The sequence below is a fragment of the Lepidochelys kempii genome, chromosome 11 (genome assembly GCF_965140265.1).
Source record: "Lepidochelys kempii isolate rLepKem1 chromosome 11, rLepKem1.hap2, whole genome shotgun sequence".
In the NCBI taxonomy this organism is placed as follows: Eukaryota; Metazoa; Chordata; order Testudines; family Cheloniidae; genus Lepidochelys; species Lepidochelys kempii.
The window spans coordinates 35,939,734-35,960,039 of record NC_133266.1 but is presented as its reverse complement, the minus strand read 5'-3'; the positions used below and the strand labels follow the sequence as shown (position 1 = coordinate 35,960,039).

Sequence of the window (20,306 nt, the reverse complement as noted above, 5' to 3'; positions counted from 1 at the left end):
TCATTCTTTACATTTATTTAAAAATATATTTTGTTGCACTGTCTATAGATTTTGATTTATGTTCTTAATATTTAACATTTCTTTCTCTCTTTTTTCTAGAGCACACAAATTCTAAGGCTCCATCTAACCACTACCAGGTTTTCTTTAATTTCTTTTCATACTTTTTCATTGCCTTGCTTTCCATGTAGGGTTTTAGTTCTTGCTTTTTTCAGTTTCATTGAAGGTATTACTTTCTTTCAATATTTGCTAAAATATTTCATTATAAAATATAGACAGAAAAAATCTGTTAGTATTATAGAAATATTAATAGAACATTGTGTGATTCTTTAATTATAAAAGATCATTGAGGCTTTTTTGTCTTTAATTTGTATGCTAGGTGGTTGTTAATGCCCTGATAGGAGCAATTCCATCCATCATGAATGTGCTACTGGTTTGTCTGATATTCTGGCTAATCTTCAGCATCATGGGAGTAAATCTGTTTGCTGGCAAGTTCTACAACTGTGTTAACACAACAACTGGTGAGATGTTTGATATCAGCGATGTTGACAATTATACTCAATGCGAGGACCTCATAAAAAAGAATGAAAGTGCCCGATGGAAAAATGTGAAAGTAAACTTCGATAATGTAGGCGCTGGGTATCTTGCACTGCTTCAAGTAGTAAGTGAATTTCTGTATTTTATATTGCTGTATTTGAAAAAAAAAGTATAAGAGAAATGGACAACTTTCATCAAAAAGCAGGTTAATTTCCTCATATACAGTCAGTACCCTTAAAAAGACGCATATTACTTTACCTGTAATTAAGATATTAGTGGTATAAAAGGGATTCCCCACCCTAATATAGGGAATACCTTCTTACACTGATAGTCCCTAATGTTAAAAAGGCAAAAGGAAGCGTTTTGATGACGCACAATACAATTGCACCCCCTGCAGCCTGGAGAGCGGAGGGTGGGAATTAGTCTAGGCTGGCACAAGAAAGAGGGCTCTGTGGCTTCTTTAAGGGTCCCCCTCCCTCCCTGTCCCTCTCCGCCCTCTCGTGGGAGTTCAGTTCCTTGTGCATTTGGGGTGGGAAATGAAGCTGAGAAGAAGGCAGGCATCCTTGCAGATTGGCTGGTCTGAGGAGGGGTTCCCAAGAACATACTGGCACCCATGCACCCAAGGGGAGGGCACATGTGCCCTTTCTTCTGGCCAGGGTGTCATTATATGCCCAGAATAACAAGTCCCACCCTCCCATCCCTAGGATTATAGTAGGAACAGGTTTGCTGAGTCAGCTGTGGGCATCGTGCTAGTCACCTGTCTGGGACAGGGAAGGAATTTTCCCCTCACTGCCAGATTGGCAGGGGTAGGGCGGGTTTTTAAGTCTTCCCCACAGCAGCTCAGGGACCTGGTGGTTAGGTTAGGAGATACAGTTCAAACTGATAACTGTGCAGATAATCATTCAATGGGATGGGAGCCGAGTTCCCTAGTAGAACGTAATTGGAAGTGACGTTAGGGGAATGCTTCCCCTAAAGAAGCTGGGGAATTGGGATGGAGCTCCTAATGTCTGATTCAACAAGAGGAGAACCCCCTTTTCTGTAGCCCCTTAATCCTTGTACACATGGAGGGAGGTAAGATCCCAGCATCGGGCAGGAACTAGTTGTGGAGACCTGATGGCAGCCCTCCACCAGGTGAACAAATCATGGAAGGAAGGATGACCTGCTCTGGATAAGTTTTTGCCAGATAGTACCCAGATAAGTTACATTAATAAATGTGTGGCTTAGTTAAACCACATCCCTTGTGCCTTGTCTTTCTTTCTACATGGCTGGGACAAACAGTGGTTGCCACTAAAAAAATCTGTACAATTGTCATTTACAAATAATTAATGCAAGGGAAACCGCACTAACATTAATTAGGTAAATAGGATCATTCTAAAAATGTTTTAAGGAGGACAAATGTACTAAAGACTCATAACTTTCCTATTGGATTAATATTTGTAATACAGCTCTATACAGTATATTAAATGAATAGTGAAGTATTAGAAATCACATTTTATGGTATTGCCTGGTTATACTCATTTTACGCGATATTGTTACTTAAAATGGGCAATAATTGCCACTTTTTCCATACAAAAAAACTCCTAATGATATCACTAAGGCTTCTTAGCAAAGATCAAGGGCCACATTTGGTGCCTGGAGAATGGATGAAGTAGTAGCATACATATGATTGGAACATTTTTAGAATGTCTGATAACTATTTATGAAAAAGGGTAGGAGACTAATACATATAATTGTATTATATGCGCATTTTTAATTGTGATATGAACAGTGCTGGTATGAATTTATGTTTTTAAAAAAAGATTATTAAGAGATGTGCTCTCATAATTTTGTAGGGCCTGGATTTTTACAGGTAAATAAAAACTTGTGTTTCATTTCCAGGCTACATTTAAAGGATGGATGGATATTATGTATGCAGCTGTTGATTCACGAGATGTAAGTATAATATAAGTTTTAAGACCATTTATATCTGTTGAATATATTCCGACATTCCGCATATGTAATGAAATTTTAATAGCTATATTGAATTGTGTTGAAAATATTGAACAATAACGACATGGATTCACTGATTATAAGGCCAAAATGGACCATTTTAATCAACTAATGAGATTTCCTACATAACATAGGCCATAGAATTTCACAAAGCAATTTCTGCAGTCAAGGGAATTAATCTTCCTTATTTCTATTAAGCCCGATAATTTGTAGTTGAATTAGTCTGTTTAGATTATTTTTTAGAAAACCATCCAGCCTCAATTTAAAGATGCCAAATGGTGATGGATTAAACACTGCCTTTGGTAATCATCTGTGTGAACGGTTAAAAAAAAAGAGAGATTCAGGAAATGCATACATTGAATATACAGGAATACACAACCTTTTTTCAAAATTGATAATTAGAGGGTCACACACTTCATTGCTCGTGTAGGCTGGGCACTGTATGTTGCCCAACTTATTTGGTGCAAATCACTTTTCAGGGTTGAGGAGCATCTGAGAAGGTATCCAGGGGGGATAGAAATAGTAAATTTCAATTCACTTCATACAAGTACTGTAAAGAAATCTCTATCGTGAAAGTACAATTACAAATGTAGAATTTTTTTTTACATAACTGCACTCAAAAACAAAACAATGTAAAACTTTAGAGCCTACAAGTTGAAGCATGAAGGGGCATACAAATGTTTAGCATATCTGGCATGTAAATGACTTGCAACACCAGCTACAACCGTGCCATGCGAATGCCTGTTCTCACTTTCATGTGACATTGTAAATTAGAAGCGGGCAGCATTATCTCCCGTAAATGTAACCAAACTTGTTTGTCTTAGTGATTGGCTGAACAAGAAGTAGGACTGAGTGGACTTGCATGAGGTGAATTGAAAAATACTATTTTATCTCTTTTACAGTGCAAATATTTGTAATAAAAATAATATAAAGTGAGCACTGTACACTTTGTATTCTGTGTTGTATATCTGTATCTATCTATCTCCTCTTGCCATGAGTTGCTGCTTTATGAATTAAATGAAATTTTTGATTCTTAGTCTTCATGCAGATAATATGTAAATGTATGATGTTTTATAGCTACTAGATCAGCCTAAGTATGAGGACAACCTGTACATGTATCTTTACTTTGTCATCTTTATCATATTCGGATCATTCTTCACCTTGAACCTTTTCATTGGTGTCATCATAGACAACTTCAATCAACAAAAAAAGAAGATAAGTATTTCAAGTATTTATTTACTGCTTTAAGAGTGAACAAGGTATATGTCAAGGTTCCTCCCCCACTCTGAACTCTAGGGTACAGATGTGGGGACCTGCATGAAAAACCTCCTAAGCTTATCTTTACCAGCTTAGGTCAAAACTTCCCCAAGGTACAAAATATTACACCCGTTGTCCTTGGATTGGCCGCTACCACCACCAAACTAATACTGGTTACTGGGGAAGAGCTGTTTGGACACATCTGTCCCCCCAAAATACTTCCCAAACCTTGCACCCCACTTCCTGGACAAGGTTTGGTAAAAAGCCTCACCAATTTGCCTAGGTGACTACAGACCCAGACCCTTGGATCTTAAGAACAATGAACAATCCTCCCAACACTTGCACCCCCCCTTTTCCTGGGAAATGTTGGATAAAAAGCCTCACCAATTTGCATAGGTGACCACAGACCCAAACCCTTGGATCTGAGAACAATGAAAAAGCATTCAGTTTTCTTACAAGAAGACTTTTAATAAAAATAGAAGTAAATAGAAATAAAGAAATCCCCCCTGTAAAATCAGGATGGTAGATATCTTACAGGGTAATTAGATTCAAAAACATAGAGAATCCCTCTAGGCAAAACCCTAAGTTACAAAAAAGATACACAGACAGAAATAGTTATTCTATTCAGCACAATTCTTTTCTCAGCCATTTAAAGAAATCATAATCTAACACATACCTAGCTAGATTACTTACTAAAAGTTCTAAGACTCCATTCCTGGTCTATCCCCGGCAGAAACCAGCATATAGACAGACACACAGACCCTTTGTTTCTCTCCCTCCTCCCAGCTTTTGAAAGTATCTTGTCTCCTCATTGGTCATTTTGGTCAGGTGCCAGCGAGGTTACCTTTAGCTTCTTAACCCTTTACAGGTGAGAGGAGCTTTCCCCTGGCCAGGAGGGATTTCAAAGGGGTTTACCCTTCCCTTTATATTTATGACAGTATAATAAAAGCTACAAATCCCCAAGTCTATTTCCATTCTAGACATTCCTTACAGTGAACCAGTGACTTATTCTGTGTAAAGATGATGAACACACAATTTATTTCAAGTATCTAAATAAATTCACCTCTGCCTGATCCTATTTTTGTAATGAAAAAATCTGCTGTCGTGGATCTGACTGCAACATCATAATTTTCAGCACTTTGACTTCACTGCAAGAAGTCAAGAGAAGGCAGGAAACAATAAGCCCTTGTTTAATACAAATATGTTCACAGAAATTTCACTTCTATTTTTAGTGTGCTAAGTCTATCAGAGCTAGCGTGGGTTATGCCTCCTCAGGCTGGAAATTACACCTTCCAGCTCCAGTGTAGACATACCCACAAAATAAAACACAAAAAACAAGGAAGCAATTACAAATCCAGTTCTACAAGCCTTTATAAGAATAAGTCCCATCAATTCCAACAGGACTAATCACAGGAGTAAAGCTTATTAAGGATCGTTAGTAATGAGCCATATGATTCTGACCTGTTCAATTATAGGAAATGGGAGGAACTTGTAAACCCTATTTAATCCTCCTTTAATTTATAGTTCATTGGAAAGGTAAAAAAAAAGTAAGAAATAATGGGAATTTTTTTTTCTGAATCTGTTGAACTTTCAAGTAATTTTAAAATAATTTAATTAAAAATAATTGGAGGCCCTAGGATCGTTAGTATGGTAATTCTTCAGGTGTCTGATGGAACTAGCAGCCTGAGTATCATCTTAAATGTCTGTGTTTGCTGTGAAAATCCTTTGGCTTCAGCTGCGGCCACTCTAATCAGTTAATGAGATACAACATTTCCATTCTACTCCCAAGTGAGTCTAAGGCAAAACTCAGCTGTGAATGAACATCTCTAAACAGTCAGCATTTCTCTTCAGAATAACTGCAGACCAACCTGCAGCTTCTTCAGACACTTCAAGGGGCAAATGCCATGACTTGAGGCTTAAATTTCCAGTTTAGTAGACACTGACAGCCTAACTTTAACACTGAACTTCCATTTAATTGTGTCCATAATCAACTAACACAAATGTTAGAATGCTGAAAACATCCACAAATCAAATAGTCAGATATTTGAAAGGTAACATTTGTCCCTGCAAAATGGAGGCTAATGTGAAAAACAAATAACAGGACTTGAAAGTCTTAGGCTTTGTCTACCCTACAGACTTCTACAAATGTAGCTATGTCAGTCGAGGATGTGAAGAGGTGTGATCCCTAACCAACAAAGCTCTGCTGGCAGAAGTCCTTTGTACAGACTCAGTTACACCAGCAAAACTGCACTTTTACTGGAGTAGCTTGTTTCACTCCAGGGCACTAGTTTTGCCATACCAGTATAAAGCGCAGCTTTACTGATATAGGTGCATCACACTAGAAGCACTTTGCTGGTATAAAGAACAGGAGTACTTGTGGCACCTTAGAGACCAACAAATTTATTAGAGCCTAAGCTTTCGTGGGCTACAGCCCACTTCATCAGACGCATAGAATGAAACATATATATATATATATATACACACACACACACAAATTGGAAGTTACCATACAAACTGTGAGAGGCTAATTAGTTAAGATGAGCTATTATCAGCAGAAGAAAAAAGCTTTTGTAGTGATAATCAAGATGGCCCCTTTAGACAGTTGAGGACAAGAAGGTGTGAGGATACTTAATTTAAGGAAGTAGATTTAATATGTATAGGTTTCAGAGTAACAGCCGTGTTAGTCTGTATTCGCAAAAAGAAAAGGAGGACTTGCGGCACCTTAGAGACTAACCAATTTATTAGAGCATAAGCTTTCGTGAGCTACAGCTCACTTCATCAGATGCATATCGTGGAAACTGCAGCAGACTTTATATATACACAGAGAATATGAACCAATACCTCCTCTATATATAAAGTCTGCTGCAGTTTCCACGATATGCATCTGATGAAGTGAGCTGTAGCTCACGAAAGCTTATGCTCTAATAAATTGGTTAGTCTCTAAGGTGCCACAAGTACTCCTTTTCTTTTTGCGAATACAGACTAACACGGCTGTTACTCTGAAACCTGTCATTATGCAAGGCACTGCATTTAGCCATATGGAGTGGAAATCTATCAACTGCATGAAAAAACTTGTACAGATACAGACAGACATCATCTTCCTTTCCAAATGCAAACAGATGGACATCGTACCAAAAGGACTGAAGGTAAAAAATCCGTTACAATCTACATACCACACAGACGATGCTGACAGCTTGTGCCACACGCTCTCAAAGAAACTGCGGAATCACCTGATCAACATCCTCTACAGCAAACAGGGAAAGATTAAGAATGAGCTCTCAAAAATGGATACTCTCATAAAAAACCAACCTTCCACACAAGCTTCCTCGTGGCTAGATTTTACTAAAACTAGACAAGCCATTTACAACGCACACTTTGCTTCTCTACAAAAGAAAAAGGACACTAAACTTTCTAAACTACTACATGCTACAAGGGGCCACAGCAATGGTTCCCTCAACCCACCTAGCAATATTGTTAACCTATCCAACTATACTCTCAGCCCAGCAGAAGCAGCTGTTCTATCTCGGGGCCTCTCCTTCTGCCCCTCCACCCCCACGAACATGATACAGTTCTGTGGTGACCTAGAATCCTATTTTTGACGTCTCCGACTCAAGGAATATTTCCAAAATACCTCGGAACAGCATACTAATCCACAGAGGTCTCCCTACCAACACTACAGAAAGAGGGATTCTAGGTGGACTCCTCCTGAAGGTCGAAACAGCAGACTGGACTTCTACATAGAGTGCTTCCGCCGACGTGCACGGGCTGAAATTGTGGAAAAGCAGCATCACTTGCCCCATAACCTCAGCCATGCGGAACGCAATGCCATCCACAGCCTCAGAAACAACTCTGACATCATAATCAAAAAGGCTGACAAAGGAGGTGCTGTTGTCATCATGAATAGGTCGGAATATGAACAAGAGGCTGCTCGGCAGCTCTCCAACACGAGTTTCTACAAGCCATTACCCTCTGATCCCACTGAGAGTTACCAAAAGCAACTACAGCATTTGCTCAAGAAACTTCCTGAAAAAGCACAAGATCAAATCTGCACAGACACACCCCTGGAACCCCGACCTGGGATATTCTATCTATTACTCAAGATCCATAAACCTGGAAATCCTGGGCGCCCCATCATCTCAGGCATTGGCACCCTGACAGCAGGATTGTCTGGCTATGTAGACTCCCTCCTCAGGCCCTACGCTACCAGCACTCCCAGCTACCTTCGAGACACCACTGACTTCCTGAGGAAACTTCAATCCATCGGTGATCTTCCTGATAACACCATCCTGGCCACTATGGATGTAGAAGCCCTCTACACCAACATTCCACACAAAGATGGACTACAAGCCGTCAAGAACACTATCCCCGATAATGTCACGGCTAACCTGGTGGCTGAACTTTGTGACTTTGTCCTTACCCATAACTACTTCACATTTGGGGACAATGTATACCTTCAGATCAGCGGCACTGCTATGGGTACCCGCATGGCCCCACAGTATGCCAACATTTTTATGGCTGATTTAGAACAACGCTTCCTCAGCTCTCGTCCCCTAAAGCCCCTACTCTACTTGCGCTATATTGATGACATCTTCATCATTTGGACCCATGGAAAAGAAGCCCTTGAGGAATTCCACCATGATTTCAACAATTTCCATCCCACCACCAACCTCAGCCTGGTCCAGTCCACACAAGAGATCCACTTCCTGGACACTACAGTGCTAATAAACAATGGTCACATAAACACCACCCTATACCGGAAACCTACTGACCGTTATTCCTACCTGCATGCCTCCAGCTTTCACCCTGACCACACCACACGATCCATCGTCTACAGCCAAGCTCTGCGATACAACCGCATTTGCTCCAACCCCTCAGACAGAGACAAACACCTACAAGATCTCTGTCAAGCTTTCTTACAACTACAATACCCACCTGCAGAAGTAAAGAAACAGATTGATAGAGCCAGAAGAGTTCCCAGAAGTTACCTACTACAGGACAGGCCTAACAAAGAAAATAACAGAACGCCACTAGCCGTCACCTTCAGCCCCCAACTAAAACCCCTCCAACGCATTATTAAGGATCTGCAACCTATCCTAAAGGATGACCCAACACTCTCACAAATCTTGGGAGACAGGCCAGTCCTTGCCTACAGACAGCCCCGCAACCTGAAGCAAATACTCACCAACAACCACATACCACACAACAGAACCACTAACCCAGGAACTTATCCTTGCAACAAAGCCCGTTGCCAATTGTGCCCACATATCTATTCAGGGGACACCATCACAGGGCCTAATAACATCAGCCACACTATCAGAGGCTCGTTCACCTGCACATCCACCAATGTGATATATGCCATCATGTGCCAGCAATGCCCCTCTGCCATGTACATTGGTCAAACTGGACAGTCTCTACGTAAAAGAATAAATGGACACAAATCAGATGTCAAGAATTATAACATTCATAAACCAGTCGGAGAACACTTCAATCTCTCTGGTCACGCAGACATGAAGGTCGCTATCTTAAAACAAAAAAACTTCAAATCCAGACTCCAGCGAGAAACTGCTGAATTGGAATTCATTTGCAAATTGGATACTATTAATTTAGGCTTAAATAGAGACTTGGAGTGGCTAAGTCATTATGCAAGGTAGCCTGTTTCCTCTTGTTTTTTCCTACCCCCCCCCCCCGATGTTCTGGTTTAACTTGGGTTTTAACTTGAAGAGTGGTCAGTTTGGATGAGCTATTACCAGCAGGAGAGTGAGTTTGTGTGTGTATGGGGGTGGGGGGGATGTGAGAAAACCTGGATTTGTGCAGGAAATAGCCCAACTTGATTGTCATGCACATTGTGTAAAGAGTTGTCACTTTGGATGGGCTATCACCAGCAGGAGAGTGAATTTGTGTGGGGGGGTGGAGGGTGAGAAAACCTGGATTTGTGCTGGAAATGGCCCACCTGATGATCACTTTAGATAAGCTATTACCAGCAGGACAGTGGGGTGGGAGGAGGTATTGGTTCATATTCTCTGTGTATATATAAAGTCTGCTGCAGTTTCCACGATATGCATCTGATGAAGTGAGCTGTAACTCACGAAAGCTTATGCTCTAATAAATTGGTTAGTCTCTAAGGTGCCACAAGTCCTCCTTTTCTTAATATGTATAATGATCCAGCAGCCACTCCTAGTCTCTATTCAAACCCAAGTTAATGGTATCTAGTTTGCATATGAATTCAAGCTCAGCAGTTTCTCCTTGGAGACTGTTTTTGAAGCTTTTCTGTATTCTTATACAAGCAAAGCACTCCTAATGTAGACAAACCCTTAAAATGGATAGGGGCTTCAGTTTGTTTGGATTTTTTTTTTGTTCATGTCTTCCTGTGACAGGTCCCCCTCAGTATCACTCCGTTTTGCTTGTTTCTTAAACTATGATCCCAGTGGTGACCTGCATCCACGCTGTGCCTGGAACAGTTCAGGAATGAGGCAGAGTATGGTTCAAAGATGGTTTTGTGCCACCATTAAGCCCCACAGTCCTGGAGCCAGCCAGGAAGAGGCTAGTGCAGTGATTCTCAAACTTTCGTATTGGTGACCCCTTTCACAAGCTTCTGAGTGAGACCCCCTTTATAAATTAAAAACACTTTTTTATATTTAATATTATAAATGCTGGAGGCGAAGTGGGGCTTGGGTGTGGAGGCTGACAGCTCACGACCCCCCATGTAATAACCTCATGACCCCCCTGAGGGGTCGCAACCCCCAGTTTAAGAATCCCTGGGCTAGTGCTTGGCACAAATTAGAACAACCTCGGAGATGCCCTAATTTATACCTGGCTCCCTGTCACCTGAAGAATCATTCCAGCAGTCAGAGACTGTGAGGGCACAGAAATGCCCTAGCCATGCCCCTTTCCTGCAGACACATGCTCAGTGTCAGGGACTGGGAACAGGTCAGAGCAGAAAGTGCTATGGTGGTCTTATGTTACTGGGGAGAAGGGAGAGGTGGTTTTGCAAACACTGGAGAAATCTTCCAACTACCAGTGAAAGCAATCATTGGGATATACTTTGTGCTGACAGAGCTGTTCAATAACACTCGTATGATACCTGAAAATGGCCCTTTTAGTATATAAATCAAATGTAAACTCAAATGTCCATCACTAAATTATATAGTGACATACAATAGTTAGAGGTTATGTCTGCAAACATAGTTGTAACCAGTTTTGATCTCATTTACTTACTTTGGAGGTCAAGATATATTTATGACAGAAGAACAGAAGAAATACTACAATGCAATGAAAAAACTGGGGTCCAAGAAACCACAAAAACCTATACCTAGGCCAGTGGTAAGAGTCCCTTTATTTTCATGCCTCCTGCATTAAATACCCATTTTAAAACATGGTTTTAAGGTTTCATAGCCCCTCCCACAAGTTGTGGCCCAAGCCTCCGCCCTGTTGCTTGCTCCTTGGGAGTGGCTTCTCCCCTCTCCTCACATGGGTTGGGTCCTGGATTCTTTTTCTGACACCCAGTGCCTCCACCCAAGGTGACGCCACATTGTGTCTGAGACACAAGGGGTGCAGTCCCTTGAGAAAATGAATAATGCTACTAACAGACAAGGAGTATAAATCCCAATGCACAAGAAACAATATATAACAACTGAAAGTTCAGCAAAGGAACGACACACCCAAAAATAACAGTGTAACAAAGCGGGACTTTACTGGAAACAGGAAAATAAGAACAAGGGAGGAAAGGTTTAGGGTTAACTAGTAAGTACTAAACATTAACAAATCAACTAGTTTCCTACCTTGCAACACTCACAACTCTTCTCATCCCCAGCTCCCTCCCTAGCACTCCCCATATATATGGTATGCTGAGGAGGAGTCCAGAGATGAGTGCTGCAGTGCTGTGAATGTTAGCCAGCTTAAACAAAAAAGGGCCCCTTACTTCACCCTTGGGTGGAGCAGTCTTCTCCTGGCTGCTACCAGCCTCACTGGCTTCCTGGTGTTGGCTGGCTCTCGGTAGCCAGTACCGGGTCGGATCTCTGCCACTCTGGACACTGGTATCCACAGAGCTTGAATGGCCTGATCCATGCAACTTTCCCAAAGTTCTCCCTTTGTGGGGAGAGGGAGTTAATCAGTCACCCTGTGAGCTGTTCTGCTTCTCTCTCTGAGTCTTACAGCTCTCAAGCTCGAAACTAAAGCTAGTCTATTCTCTGGACATGTTTTGGGAGCTGGCAAACTCCAAGTGGGGATTACAGCTTTAAGTACCATATATATTTGGTAGAGGGAACCAGTTTTTTCTATTATTTTCATTAAAGAGGTAGAATTTTCTCCTTGTCCCTATTTTTATTTTTTTAGCGTTAGCTTATTTGAATAACTTGGGCTGTTCTCATATTTTCTTTAAGAACATATACATTGGACATATGAAATGGGGGATTCCCTAGATACCTGGGCTAAGTTTCATGATGCACTACATAACTGAGCTGAGTCCCAGGGCAGCTGCAGTCAATTCTGGCTGCTTATTGCTATCCTGGAGGGAGAGGGGATCTTTCCTAACCTTGACTTCCTGGTCTTCTCACTCCAGAAGACCTTTGCAGGAAATGGGGATGCACTGGCCCTTACTGGGAGTTCCATAAAGACCTGCAATCAGGGAGAGTGATAGTGGCAACTTGGTGGGCTTTGAAGACAAAGACAGAGGGGAGCAGATCCTAGTCACCTCGGATCTCAAAGACAACTAAGGAGGGCCTGTCAGGGAGTGTGGGAAGAGATGAAACTGTGTTCATAGAGGTTCAATTTCCATGAGGCTAAATCTTTATGTGAGCTACTTGACGTCATGAGCCAGATACTGTATTGCTTGATTAACTGTTCCACTGAACCCCTACAACTTTTGGAAAATAATACTTACTGCAAGCATGGGGGGTAGCCATGTTAGCGTGTATCCACAAAAACAACAAGGAGTCCAGTGGCACCTTAAAGACTAACAGATTTATTTGGGCATAAGGTTTTGTGGGTAAAAAGTGGTTTTTTACCCATGAAAGCTTATGCCCAAATAAATCTGTTAGTCTTTAAGGTGCCACCGGAATACTTATAGCAGAAGCTATCCACTATAGCAAATTAAATAATAGTCGAACTGGAAGGATGTATAAAGTCATCAAACTAAGTAATGCATAACACTGGGTGATGGAACCAGTAAGTAAGGGATATAACCTTAACCATCCAACTAAGTCAGTGAGTACAATCAGTGAAGGACAGTTACGCAGAACAGAGGCTGGGAGATAACATTTCCTGTTCCTGGAGCACAGACTGATGAAAAAGGTGGCCTTTGACTTGACTACTCTTTGTTCCTCACATCGTCATCACCCCTCCAGCCAACAGTGATTCCCTTCTTGCTCACCTCTGACAACTTGTTCAGCCACAAGTCAGAAGAGGGGGAAAGGATAAGTTACCCTCTGGGTTCTGAAGGTGGATCAGTTTACCCACTCCTGTTCTACAGAGCTAATTCCTGCCAAGCTACAGAGAATTGCTTTCCCCAGATTTGCAATTTGTAAAGAAAAACATATTTTCAAACTATAAATAGTATTTGTTTTTGTTTTTACAGAACAAATTCCAAGGCATGGTCTTTGATTTTGTAACAAAACAAGTATTTGACATCAGCATCATGATTCTTATCTGCCTTAACATGGTCACCATGATGATAGAAACAGATGACCAGAGTGATGAAATGGAAACTATTTTACACAGGATAAACCTGGTATTCATTGTCCTTTTCACTGGAGAATGTGTCCTGAAATTGATTTCACTCCGTTATTACTACTTCACCATAGGCTGGAACATTTTTGATTTTGTGGTTGTCATTCTTTCCATCGTGGGTAAGAACAATTCACTTTCATGAAGGGGGTATGTGAACAGAAAGTGAACATTTCCTTTAATGATTTTATGATGCTTTACATATGGCTTTGTCATTTGCTACATGGCCTACAATCAAATTTAGATAGCAATTCTTCATTTTTCATTTTTATAGTACAATGTACATAAAATGATGCATACAAGAGTATTTTTTCCAATCTGATTTGGTTTATTGTAATTTGAAATGTCAGAATCTGCATTCATGAGCAAAACTGAGGAGTATGTGAGCAAGGAGGGATTTTTTTAAATCATCATGTAGGCTAAATATTTAGAGTTCAGTTAGCTAAAAGGCAGTGAATCTCAATAGTGCAATTTGTGAGAGTTCACGACACTTCAAGGTGTTGTGGAATTGTTTTTGCAGATTTTCTGACAGACCTCATAGGGTATGTCTTCCCTGCAGTGAAAAACCCGGAGATGACCTGTACCAGCTGACCTAGGCTCAGAGGGCTTGGGCTAAGGGGGTTGTTTAATTGTGGTGTAGACATTTGGGCTCAGGCTCCCGCCCAAGTTCTAGGACCTTCTCACCTAACAGAATTCTACAGTCCGGGCTGCAGCCTGAGCCCAAACATCTACACCGCAATTAGATAGCCCCCTAGCCTGAGTCAGCTGGCACGGGCCAGCAGTGGGTGAATAATTGCAGCTTAGACATACCCATAAAGGCTTTGTTGAGCACTCTGCAGAGCCTGAGGTACAGATTCCAACAACTTGCATGAGCTTACCCTACTTTTCATCTAATTATTACTGTTTGATATAAAAGGCTTGTAGGAGACTGAGTTGCAAGAACTAATGCACTCAGAGAGAAATTCCAGTTTCTAGGCTTCCTGATGAGTAGATGCAAAATCTAGATGGGAGCAAGCTACCTTTGCTGGAAGCAACCCTCTTTCTCTCACTCATTTCCCTTTTCCTGCGGGGTATCTTTACTTTGGTATAATCTGTACAGAAGGAAACCACAGTGTCGCAGCCTCCAATGTAACGTTTTCGCAATTAAATAAAACAGTTCATGTGACACTAATGCTATTATCAGTCTTCACTGGAAAGAAGATGTTAACTTTCAGCATTTAAAATAAAGAACTTATTGTTCTGATTTTTTCTGAGACAGCAATAAATATTTCCACAAATAATGAGTTAATATACTTTAAAAGCTGCTATTGTATTATTTACTTTACAATGTGAATTTTTTGTTTTAACAGGTATGTTTCTAGCTAAGGTGATTGAAAAATATTTTGTGTCCCCTACCTTGTTCAGAGTTATCCGACTCGCCAGAATTGGTCGAATCCTGCGTCTCATTAAGGGAGCTAAAGGGATCCGTACTTTGCTTTTTGCTTTGATGATGTCTCTTCCTGCTTTGTTTAACATTGGTCTCCTGCTTTTCCTGGTCATGTTTATCTATGCTATATTTGGAATGTCCAACTTTGCCTACGTTAAGAGGGAAGCTGGGATTGATGACATGTTCAACTTTGAAACTTTTGGCAACAGCATGATCTGCCTATTTCAAATTACCACATCAGCTGGTTGGGATGGTTTGTTAGCACCAATTCTGAACAGTGGAGAACCAGACTGTGACCCTTACAAAGATCACCCAGGAAGCTCTGTTAAAGGAGACTGTGGTAACCCTTCAGTTGGGATTTTCTTTTTTGTCAGTTATATTATCATCTCATTTCTAGTTGTAGTAAACATGTATATTGCTGTTATTTTGGAGAACTTCAGTGTTGCTACAGAAGAAAGTGCCGAGCCCTTGAGTGAGGATGACTTTGAGATGTTCTATGAGGTTTGGGAAAAGTTTGATCCAGATGCAACCCAGTTTATAGAATACAGTAAACTATCTGATTTTGCAGCTTCATTGGATCCTCCCCTTCTTATAGCAAAACCAAACAAAGTTCAGCTTATTGCAATGGATCTGCCCATGGTAAGTGGTGACAGAATTCACTGTCTTGACATCTTGTTTGCTTTTACAAAGCGTGTTTTGGGAGAAAGTGATGAGATGGATGCACTTCGAATACAAATGGAAGACCGGTTTATGGCAGCCAATCCTTCTAAAGTCTCCTATGAGCCAATTACAACTACATTAAAAAGAAAACAAGAGGAGGTTTCTGCTACTGTTATTCAGCGTGCTTACAGATGTTATATTTTAAAGCAAAAAGTTAAAAAAGTCTCCTGTGTGTATAACAAAGATAAAACCAAAGGGGATGGCCTACCTGTCAAAGATATGATTACTGATAAACTCAATGAAAACTCCACTCCAGAAAAAACATATGAGAGCTCCTCTACAACCTCTCCACCTTCCTATGATAGTGTTACAAAGCCAGACAAAGAGAAATATGAAAAAGATAAAGTAGAAAAAGACTATAAAAGTAAAAATGTTAGGCAAAGTAAATAAAAAAATTAAGAATGCTGTTTCTGTGACAAATTGTTTACAGCCTTTGAAAGATGTATTTGTGTCAACAGGACTCCTGTAGGAGGTTTATGCCAAACTGACAGTTTTTACATACATACATATATATATTATATGTGTATATATACTCAAGGTCAGTGCCTATAACAAGACAGTGATCCCTCGTCATCAACCTGTGACTTTGTAAAACAGGGTAACAACCTTGACAAGAGGTTACTGTTTTCACTACAGCTGACACTGCTGAAGAGGAGACACACAGTGGCTACAGTCTGTAGGGACCATGAAAGGCGTGCAAAGCTATAATTTTTGTGGGTTTTAACATACCACAAAATATTTAGTACAGTAACTGTATCCACTGTTTGTAATTCAACTGCCACATTTGCCATATTTTTACAAAATTGGTTTTCGTGAATTTATTGTTTTTTAATTCACAGGTTGTTTACTATTATATGTGACTATTTTTGTAAATGGGTTTTATGTTGGGGAAAGAGGGTTTGAGGACCAGGTGTTCTGCTCTCTAATTCTCTATAATGTACAGACAGAAGTGATTTGCATAAAGGCATGCTGCACTTATAAATCATGCATGGGAAAAAATGACATCACACAAAACAGAGTTTTAATTACTTCCACATTTCAGGGTGGATCTAAAATTTGAGGTGTTTTAACTATTTGTGTTGTCGCATCCAGACAAATCTTTATGTGCCTGCAAAGTCTCCTGTAATTTACAAGAATTTAGAAATGGATTATTTTAATCCAAGTCATTAAATATCAGCAAGTGCAAACTTCATCCCAAATTCCAGTCACATAGTCTTTGTTTTTGTTAAATGTTCCACAGAAAAAAATATTGTATGGAATCTGCCCTTGAAAAGTGACTTCACCAAAACAAGTCACTTGTTTAGAAGTTCTACTTTATTCTGACGGATTGTTTTTGTATCTTCTTCTCTCAGTAAGGCTGACATCTAATAGGTCAATAAAATGCCCTCTGTTATGTAAATACTTATTTTACACAGTTGTGCATATTTGAGCATACAAATAAGTGGTCATGACACAGTACTTTGTATCAAATAAGTGCCACAGTATATTTAGTTTGCAAACTTTCAACAGGTAATCTATTGTATTCTGTACCATTATAGATAGTTTGGAGGGGATCACTGATGCATGTTAATATTGCCTTTGCTGCTGTATTTTGCTCCGTCTACTGTTCAGAGTTCTTCACTGTAGGAAGCCATATGTCAGTGGTAAAGTGAATTAAATTGTTCAAACAGACCTCATTCCTTCATATCATTAAGCAATAGTTTGCAGCTATTTACCAGCTTCTTTAGTTTTGCATTTTAAATGGTTACTATTTGGTGTAAAGCCAGACTGTATAGGACCTACTACAAACTGTTTAACCTGTTGAAAATGTGGTTAGCATATATAAATAATGTAAAAATAAACCATATTGCTTGGCAGCATTTTTGTACATAAGAAAACTGTCATCAGGTTCAAGTAATTGTTTCTTAAGTTATTTTCCATAGTCACTTGTTTATTTTCTATCCATGGTAAATTTCAATGGAGAACTTCACAATGAAAGAAATAAAGAAAATAGTGAGTATTAATATTATATTTGAAAACATTTCAATGTGAAATATTTTGGGTAAAGCTGGAAACCAAGTTTATTTGCTTCCAAATAGTTATAGCTGGTGAGTGGAAGTGGAGGGGGGATGTTTGAATTTCTAGCACTGCTTGCACCAGAAGTTTTGAGAGTCTTATTGTTCATGGAATCCTTGCTGTGTTTCCAGTGTTTGTTTACATAGATTATACTTCATCTTTTTGATTCATGCTGCACTAGAACTCTTCTAAACACAATATGGGACCCACAATATTTTCCGGGAATACAATGGCACACTTGTATAATCAAGATCAGGACATTTTGTGTTTCATACACAAGCTAAAGTTAAAGGTAGACTCTTTTACTAAAGCTTTTGACTTGTAATGTGTTGGTGGACTGCATGCAGGAAATTGCTGTTACCTTAAAGAACGTAAACTACGTTATAATCGAGCCAAAAAATAAAGATTTCATTTTTATTGTATTTCCTTTCTTTGTGCTTTTATTGTTTAAAGAAAAGAGAGGGACTGATACTGACAAGGACTGCTCAGATTTAAATGTGTCCATCTTCACACGTCGTAAAAATATTTTGCACAAGTAGTAAATCAAACAAATGTACGTTTAAAGAAAGTTTAATGCAGCGTTCACCAGTAAATAAGTTACCTTCTATGGCTGCTACATTGCTGAAGCTCTGTGGACCTCCACTACTTGATAGCCAACAGATTTAACAAGGACAGCACAAAGCACCTACTTCACCCCACAGCCTTCTTTCTGCCAAATTTCAAGTACATATTCCAAAGTACGAAAATGGTTCAAAGAAACATTTTTTTATTTGGCCAAATTGCCTTGTTTTTCCCTAACTTCATTCATGGAGATGGCTGGACTGCTTTTACTGAAACTTTAAAAAACCCAAAACAACACAAGGAAGAGATGTTAGAAAATTTTAAGTTAAACAAATATGTTTGGCAAAGGTATAATCTTAGTACCCCCCTTAATGTGGATGTGTCCATAATACCCTGCTTCTGGCATTATCTAATTAGTATAAACATGCTTTGTATTTGTCTATACCTTATGTATTGATATGAAAATGATAATGTAGAGTAGTAGAGTTTGCTACCTGGTAGTGATGTTCCTACATTCCAGATCAGGCACTCTTATCTATCCTTGGAAGGTTTTAATTTCTAGATGCTTCCCTCTTCTCCATTTATAGTCTTATTTCCAGAGAACAAGTTCCCATGACAGCAAGACTAACGAACAGGCAAATGAAAGTGCAATTTAAAAATGATTTTAATGTAACTGAACAAAGCCTGTAGTACAATCCTTAGGGTGGATCAGTTGAGATACAGAATAACCATTAACAGTTAATACATTCTTCTTTCCTCATTCTTTCCCACTAAGAACTTGGAACTGGTGGGACCTCATCATCTGATCACCCAAAAAGGAGACGGTGTTTATAAAGTCATAATCTATACTGCAGCAACCAAACTCGGCAGAAGCAAAGATGTCTAACCTACAATTTCTGGCAAAGTCTTAGGCATACAAATAAACTATTATTTTACAAAGTTCCTCTAATGAGGACCTTAGCCCAGAAGACCTGATCTTGAACAGAAGAGGGATTTTAAACTATATAGTGAATTTACTCCACTCAGTAGGATTCCAAAAATGTAATGAATTTAGTACTTGTGAGAGAAGCCATCTAAAAAATGTTCTCCCTATACCTACAAGCCAGCAGCACCAAATGATCAACGGCTTCAAAACTGCTGAGAAGTCAATAATAAATAATACCACTTAACTCATATAGCATTTTTACTATTGTGATGGTTATCCTTATAGAAGGCGGTAACCTATCGTCGTCACCATTTCTGTCCCATTCCCTAGCCTGATTTGAAAATTAGCACTGGCAGCAGTAGGATGTTGCTAGTAGGCTCCACTACCACTTTCTCAGAGATTTTCCTCATGAGTGGATATCAAGCCCTTACGTCTCTATTTAAACCAAATATAATATGTCTGAGTGTCCAAAGATCACCTCAGAGAAGTCTGTGGTACTCTGGTTCATTAGAGGTGTTGTGTGGGTAACAGAAAGTTTTCCAATATGATGAGAATCAGCAATGTCTGAGATGGCCTGGAGTGATCATTTTTCAAACAAAAAATTCAACAGAATCCCTTTGGCACGCAGCTGCGAGTGGAGAGAAACAGCTAAATTGATTAATGATGTAGATCCCCATCTTTGGAAGGGAACGTCAGCCTTTCATGCGGAGATATCAAATACTACTCAAAGATGGTATATAAGATAATCCAAGTGAGAAAATAATGAATTTTTGCGCTAGATATTGGAACGTAAGAGGGCCATATCTTGAGAGGGAACTAGTAGGAACCAATCATATAAACAGAGCAAAAACCGACACCTTCTTTCCCTTTAGGACACCTTCTATCAAACATCATCAATCGTCATAGTCAGGGAAAGACTTCAAGGAGGACTGGCCAGACCTAGAGACAAGTAATAACATAATAGAATAAATAAACTGCAAATACATTTCAAGAACTTCAGGTGGCACAAGATCTATAGACACATGGAAGTTCCTATTTGTTGGTCCATGTAGGTGAGGAAGTTGCTAGAATAGACTGCTAGAATCACCTGTCCTAGCCAACTCTGCATGAAAATGTTTT

At 39.7% G+C, this 20,306-nt stretch overlaps 1 protein-coding gene across 12 annotated transcripts in view; it reads left to right on the top strand.

Moving 5' to 3' along the window:
- The window catches only part of LOC140895597 (sodium channel protein type 2 subunit alpha-like), a 119,918-nt gene extending 101,795 nt beyond the window's left edge, over positions 1-18,123 (top strand). For 10 of the 12 annotated variants that reach the window (XM_073305672.1, XM_073305669.1, XM_073305673.1 and 7 more), the window contains 6 exons: positions 377-658; positions 2,413-2,466; positions 3,601-3,738; positions 10,996-11,100; positions 13,352-13,622; positions 14,850-18,123. In XM_073305672.1, the coding sequence (XP_073161773.1) occupies positions 377-658; positions 2,413-2,466; positions 3,601-3,738; positions 10,996-11,100; positions 13,352-13,622; positions 14,850-16,036 (2,037 nt within the window). In that variant the 3' untranslated portion in view covers positions 16,037-18,123. The remainder of the gene's footprint in view (positions 1-376; positions 659-2,412; positions 2,467-3,600; positions 3,739-10,995; positions 11,101-13,351; positions 13,623-14,849) is intronic. The other 2 variants (XM_073305677.1, XM_073305679.1) reach the window with 2 other exon arrangements.
- The last annotated feature ends 2,183 nt before the right edge of the window (positions 18,124-20,306 follow it).